The following is a 6,758-nucleotide window of genomic DNA, read 5'->3' on the forward strand; positions in this document are numbered from 1 at the left end:
TGCGTGGCGTGTGCTCCGCCGTCCTCTCCGCGGGGGGGAGGGGTTTATTGGGGGGGGGTGGGGGGGGTGCGGGTGGGGGGGTCCGCCCGCTACGCCCGCAGGTACTCGTAGATCTGCTCGCTGTGGGGCAGCAGCCCCCAGGAGGCCAGCAGGCGGAGGACGGAGGCCGTCAGCTTCATGGTGAGGGTCTCCAGCCTGGGCGCGGGGGAGGCGTGGGGCGGCCGCTCACCCCATGGCCCCCCCCCAGCGTGTGTCTTCTCCCCCCACCCCCAGGACCCCCCCTACCTGAGCGCCACCTCGAACTTGAGGCTCTCCCAGGCCACACGGAGGCCGCGGACGGCGCGGAGGCCGCGGAGGCCGGGGGCGCGCTCCCCGCTGAGCCGGCCCCAGCTCCGCACGGCGCTGCGGGGGCGGCACAGGGTGGGCACGGGGACGGTTTTGGGGGGGGGGGTGGTCCCCCACGTCCCCCTTGTCCCCCCCCCCCCCCCAAGTCCCCTCACCTCTTGGCCATGAGGAAGTAGCGGTCGACCGGGGCCCCCAGCGCCACGTTGATGCTGCGGACGGTGTTGATGTTGCGGAAGACGAGGAGCATGGGTCGGGGCAGGGCGCGCAGCACGCCCATGATGCGCTGGAAGTGGTGGGCGGCCATCTCCTGCATGTAGGCGGCCTCCTCCCGCGTCAGCACGTTGGCCAGGGCCAGCTGCCCCGCGTGCAGCGGGCGCTGCATCAGGATCTCGCAGAAGAGGAAGTAATCTGGGGGGGTGGGGGTGGGGGGGGGGGTGGGCGCGGCACCCCGGGGTGGGATTATGGCACCCAAGGGTTGGATTGAGGCATCCAAGAGTGGGATTATGGCAACCAAAGGGGGGATTACGGCACCCAAAGGGGGGATTATGGCACCCAAAGAGGGGGGGGAGAGGATTGAGGCACCCAAGGATGAGATTGAGGCACCCAAAGGGAGGAGATTATGGCACCCAAGGGTGGGATTGAGGCATTCAAAGGGGGGGGTGGATTACAGTGCCCCAGGGAGTTGCAGCACCATAGCACGATGCTGCAGCACCCTGAGGGGCACAGGGCAGGAAGATGGGGTTGGGGGGGCTGAGGATGGGGCTGCAGCACCCTGAGGACCACAGGGCAGGGGGACAGGGCTGTGGCACCCGAGGGATGGGATTATGGCACCAAAGGTTGGGATTACAGCACCCAAAATAGGGATTATGGCACTAAAAAGTGGGATTATGGCACCCTAGGGATGAGATTACAGCACCCAAAATTGGGATTATGGCACTGAAGGGCGGGATTACTGCACTAAAGGAGTGGGATTATGGCACCCAAGGGGTGGGATTATAATATCAAAGGTTGGGATTACAGCATCCAAAATTGGGATTATGGCACTAAAAGGTGGGACTACTGCACTAAAGAGGTGAGATTATGGCACTAAAAGGTGGGATTACTGTACTAAAGGGGTGGGATTACGGCACCGTGGGGACGGCCCCGGGGACGCCTCACCCTTGACGCCCAGCTCGGCCGAGCGGCTCCTCATGGCGGCGTCATCGCGCAGCACGATGGCTCGCCACAGCTGGCACAGCGCGCTGCGGTCCCTGCGCGGCCCCGGCAGCGTCACCGGCACCGCGTGGCCCCGCGTGGCCCCGGCACCGCGCGTCACCGGCACCGCGCCCCCCGGCCTCACCTCTCGCTGAGGAACTCGTAGAGGCCGTGGTCCAGCAGCACGAGCTGCGCCTTGCCGTCGGGGCCGCGCCGCACCAGCACTGCGGGACCGGGGCGGGATGTCCCCATGGCCCCGCGTCCCCATGGCCCCACGTCCCCATGGCCCCATATCCATGTGTTCTGATGTCCCCGTGTCCCTGCGTTCCCATGTCCCCAGATCCTCGTGTCCCTGCGTTCCCATGTCCCTGCGTCTCTGCATCCTCATGTCTGCACGCCCCCGTGTCCCCGTGTCCCCGTATCTTTGTCCCCACGTCCCCGTATCCTCGTGTCCCCACGTCCCTGCATCCCCGTCCCCATATCCACGTGTTCCTGTCCCCATGTCCCTGCAGCCCTATGTCCCCACGTCCCCGTGTCCCCATGTCCCTCCATCCCTGTGTCCCCAAATCCTCGTGTCCGTGTCCCCACAGCCTCATGCTTGCACATCCCCGTGTCCTCGTGTCCCCACGTCCCCACATCCCCACACCCCCATGTTCCTATGTCCTCATGTCCCTGCAGCCCTGCGTCCCCGCATCCCCATGTCCCTGTCTCCGTGTCCCTCTGTCCCCATGTCCCCACGTCCTCGTGTCTGCACAGCCCTGTGTCCTCGCGTCCCTATATCCGTGTTCCTATGTCCCCACGTCCCCCCATCCCCCTGTCCCCCCGTCCCCGTACCGTTCCCCGGGTGCGGGTCGGCGTGGATGAAGCCGGTGTAGAAGATCTGCTCGGCGAACACGCGGATCAGTTTGTCGGCGGCCTGCGGGGAGGCGGCTCGGTCCCCCCGTGTCCCTGTCCCCGTCCCCCCCCCCGTTGTCCCCCATTGTCCCCCGTGTCGTCCCCCGCCCCCCCCCGACTCACATCCTGCAGCCCCAGGCCCTGCCGCCGGATGCCCTCCACGTTGGTGATCTTGCAGCCCTCGCAGTAATCGGCCGTCAGCACCCGCTGGGGACACCGGGGGGACACGGGGGGGGGGCAGGGACACATGGGGGTGACACACATGGGGGGGGGGGGCACACGGGGTCAGCCCGTGGTGGGGCTCGGGGGCACCGTGCTGTCCCCAGGGCTGGATCGTCCCCAGTCCCTGCTCCGCCCCGTGCCCACCCACCCCGCAGCCCCTGTCCCCATTGTCCCTGTCCCCTGGTCCCCGTCGTCCCCACTGTCACCTGGTCCCCATCCTATCCAGAGTCCCTGTCCCCTGCCCGCCCCCCCCCCCCATCCCCTGTCCCCATGTCCCCACAGCCCCTGCAGCCCCCGTCCCCTGCTCCCCATCACCCCCTGCTCCCTGTCCCCTTTCCCTCGGTCCCCACGCCCTGGTCCCACCGTCCCTGCAGCCCCTGTCCCCCGTTCCTTGGTCCCCACCATACCCGTCGTCCCCGTCCCCTGGTCCCAATTCTCCCACTGTCCTCGTCCCCATTGTCCCTATGCCCATCGTCCTGCTGTCCCCGTCCCCATCGTCCCACTATCCCTGTCCCCACTGTCCCCCTGTCCCCGCCCCCACCTTGCTGCACTTGTCCCAGTGCACGCGCGGCACCACCACGTAGCTGAAGTCGCGCAGGTCGCGGGCGCAGCGCTCGGCGTTCCGCCCCTCGTTCTCGAAGTCCAGCTCCTGCGCCAGCGTCCCCTTCAGGTCCTGGGGACAGATGGGGGGGGGGGGGGGGGGGGGTGGTGAGCTGTCTCCGTAGGTGTCGCCCCCGCAACGTCCCCTCTCACCGTGTCCCCCCAGTGTCCCCAGTACCTCCAGCACCCAGCTGAAGCCGAAGCTGGGGTGCATGAACTCCACGATGCGCAGCAGCAGCTGCAGCGTCCGCATGTCGCCGTCGAAGCGGTCGCGGAGGTCGATGTACTGCACCTGGGGGAGGGGGGGGGCGGGGGGGGGGGGCTGGATGCGGCCGTGTGCCCCCCCCCCCCCCCCAAGCCCCCCGCCCCGGCCCCGGCCCCCACCTTGACGGCCACCGGCGTGCCGTCCTGCAGGGTGGCGCGGTGAACCTGCGCGAGGCTGGCGGCCGCCACGGGCTCGTAGTCGAACTCCTGGAAGAGGCCGGCCGCCGTCGTCTGGAAGTCCTCCAGGAAGAGCTCGTCCACCTGCGGGCACGGGGGGGACACGGGGCGGGGGGGGGGGACACGGGGGGGGCAGCAACCCCTCGGTGCCTGCAGCGAGCCCTACGGCTGTCCCCACCCAGCGGCTGTGGTGTCCCCAGGATGGAGACCTCGGTGTCCCCACGCTTGTGGTGTCCCCATGCCTGAAACCACCACGTCCCCACCCCCATGGCAGTGCTGTCCCCGTGGTGTTCCCTCAGCAGTGGTGTCCCCGTGCCCGAGACCACCACGTCCCCACCCCCACGGCAGTGTCGTCCCCATGGTGTCCCTGTGTCCCTGTGCCCATGGCTGTGGTGTCCCCGTGATGGAGACCTTGATGTCCCCATGCCCGTGGTGTCCCTGTGCCTGTGGTGCCCCCGTGCCCGTGCCCACCACGTCCCCAGCCCCGTGGCAGTGCCATCCCCATGGTGTCCCCGTGTCCGTGGTGTCCCCGTGCCCGTGGCAGTGGTGTCCCTATGATGAGGACCATGGTGTTCTCGTAATGGAGACCACAGTGTCCCCACGGCAGCGGTGTCCCTGTCCCCAAGGCAGTGGTGTCCCTCTGACCACGGCTGTGCCATCCCCATGCCCCGATGTCCCCGTGCCAGCCCCACTGTCCCCTTCCGGCACCCCCATGCCCAGGACGTGCCACCCCACGCACGCCACCGCAGCGTCCCCACGATGGGGACCACGGGGCTGTGAGGTCCCCACACGGGTGGTGGCAGTGTCCCCATGCTCCGGGGGTCCCCTCGCGGCGTCCCCACGGCCGGGACCACCCCGTCCCTGTCCCCACCGGCCCCTCACCTCCCGGTGGCCTCGCTGCAGGGCGCGGTCCTCCAGCACGCGCAGGGTGGCGATGTACTCGGGGGGCAGGAGGTGGTTGAAGGAGCAGAGCCCCTGCCCCAGCTTGATGTACAGCCCCCCGTTGCGCAGCGCCCCCCGCAGCAGCCGCTCGGCCGCGCGCTGGTGGCACCGCGACATCCCCGCCTGGAAGGCCGGGGAGCCCTGCGGCCGGGGGGGGTGGGTGTTAGTGTCACCAGTGGCCCCATCCCGGCCCCATCCCCTCCGCATCCCATCCCATCCCCATCCCATCCCCTCCCCCATCCCCTCCCCATCCCCTCCCCCATCCCCATCCCATCCCCTCCCCCATCCCCTCCCCATCCCCTCCCCCATCCCCATCCCATCCCCTCCCCCATCCCCATCCCATCCCATCCCCATCCCATCCCCATCCCCTCCCCATCCCCATCCCATCCCCATCCCCTCCCCATCCCATCCCCCATCCCCATCCCCATCCCATCCCCATCCCCTCCCCATCCCATCCCCATCCCCATCCCCATCCCATCCCCTCCCCTCCCCATCCCATCCCCTCCCCCATCCCCATCCCATCCCCATCCCATCCCCATCCATCCCATCCCATCCCCATCCCCATCCCCATCCCCATCCCCATCCCCATCCCCATCCCCATCCCATCCCATCCCATCCCATCCCCATCCCTTCCCCTCCCATCCCCATCCCTTCCCCACCCCGTCCCCACCCCGCCACCCCCCCAGCCCCTCCCCACCTCCTCCACCCCCCGCAGCACCACGTTCGCCGTCCACCAATAATCCACGGAGATTTCCATGCCGACCGCCAGCGACCTGGGGGACAAATCGGGGAAGTTTTTTTTGGGGGGGGGGGCGTCCCGTCCCCCCCGCCCCCCCCGCCCCACAGCCCCCCGCCCCCCCCGTGCCCCCACCTGCCGAAGCGTCCCACGCCGTCCAGCAGCAGGCGCAGGCGGCGGCGCTGGGGGGGCTCAGCCCGCAGGTAGCAGCCGGCGCCCAGGGGCAGCGCCAGCCCCAGCCCCAGCAGCAGCGGCCGCAGCAGCGCCCGGCGACGTCTGGGGGGGGGGGGGAGCAGCGTCAGCCCCCCCCGCCCCCAGCACCGGGACCCCCACCCCTGGCACCGGGATTCCCCCGGTACCGGGGCCCGGCCCCCCCCCCCGCCCCCCAGCTCTCACCGTGGGGCCACGGTGGCTCCGTGCCTGCAGGGACGCGCCGGGGGGGGTCGGGGGGGGGCCCGGCCCCCGAGTAGTGCCGGGGGGGGCCGGCAGCAGAACTGCACCTGTGGGGGGAAAAGGGATGGGGTTCGGGGGGCGCACCATGGCTGGACCCACGGCTGGGACGATGCTGGACCTATAGGCGGCCCTATAGGCGGCCCTATAGCCGGATCCACAGCTGGACCTGTAGGCAGCCCCATAGCTGGACTTATAACCCGCCCTATAGCCAGTCCTACAGCTAGACCTATAGACAGTCCTACAGTCAGTCCTACAGCCAGTCTTATAGCCAATCCCATAGATGGCCCTATAGTTGGACCCATAGGCAGCCCTATAGGCAGTCCTATAGTCCTATGGTCCTATATAGCTGGGCCTATAGGCAGCCCTATAGCTGGACCCACAGCTGGACATATAGCCAGCCCTATAGCTGGACCTATAGGCAGCCCTATAGCCAGTCCTATAGCCAGTCTTACAGCCAGCCCTATAGCTGGACCCACAGCTGGGCCTTTAACCAGCCCTACAGCCAGTCCTATAGTCAGGCCCGCAGGCAGCCCTACAGACCACCCTATAGCTGAACAAACAGCGGGAACCATGCCAGCCCCACAGCCGGACCCACAGCCGGCCCCATAAGCAGCCCCATGGGGCCCAGCCCCACACCCGCCCCCCTATGCCCATGGGGACCCCCCCGGCCCGGTCCCCCAACAAGCCCCGCCCCCCTCAGGCCCCGCCCCTATAAACCCCGCCCCCAACAAGCCCCGCCCCCAACAAGCCCCATACGCGGGGGGGCCCCGAGGAGGGGGGGGGGCAGAGGCCGGGGCCGGGCCCTGGGCTCAGGCGGGGGGGGTCCCGGAGAGGGGGGAGGGGCCCGGGGGGGGCGGGGCCGGGGGGGGACCCCGGGGGGCACCGGGGGGGGAGGGGCGGGGGGAGGAATTCCGTTGGGGGCGTTGCGGGG

General features: G+C 69.4%; 1 protein-coding gene across 1 annotated transcript; it reads right to left on the reverse strand.

The window, feature by feature from the left end:
• On the reverse strand, nt 1-6,497 carry ADCK5 (aarF domain containing kinase 5). Its single transcript, XM_040542952.1, has 14 exons — nt 5,771-6,497; nt 5,510-5,650; nt 5,336-5,411; nt 4,579-4,779; nt 3,640-3,780; nt 3,434-3,547; nt 3,197-3,328; nt 2,557-2,640; nt 2,374-2,455; nt 1,685-1,763; nt 1,504-1,595; nt 501-753; nt 286-402; nt 1-195 (listed from the first exon to the last, which is right to left on the reverse strand). Exons 1-14 carry the CDS (start codon nt 6,127-6,129, stop codon nt 90-92), a joined length of 1,977 nt encoding a protein of 658 aa, XP_040398886.1. The 5' UTR covers nt 6,130-6,497; the 3' UTR covers nt 1-89.
• Nucleotides 6,498-6,758: the final 261 nt, after the last annotated feature.

Source organism: Cygnus olor (genome assembly GCF_009769625.2).
Source record: "Cygnus olor isolate bCygOlo1 chromosome 2 unlocalized genomic scaffold, bCygOlo1.pri.v2 SUPER_2A, whole genome shotgun sequence".
Classification (NCBI taxonomy): Eukaryota; Metazoa; Chordata; class Aves; order Anseriformes; family Anatidae; genus Cygnus; species Cygnus olor.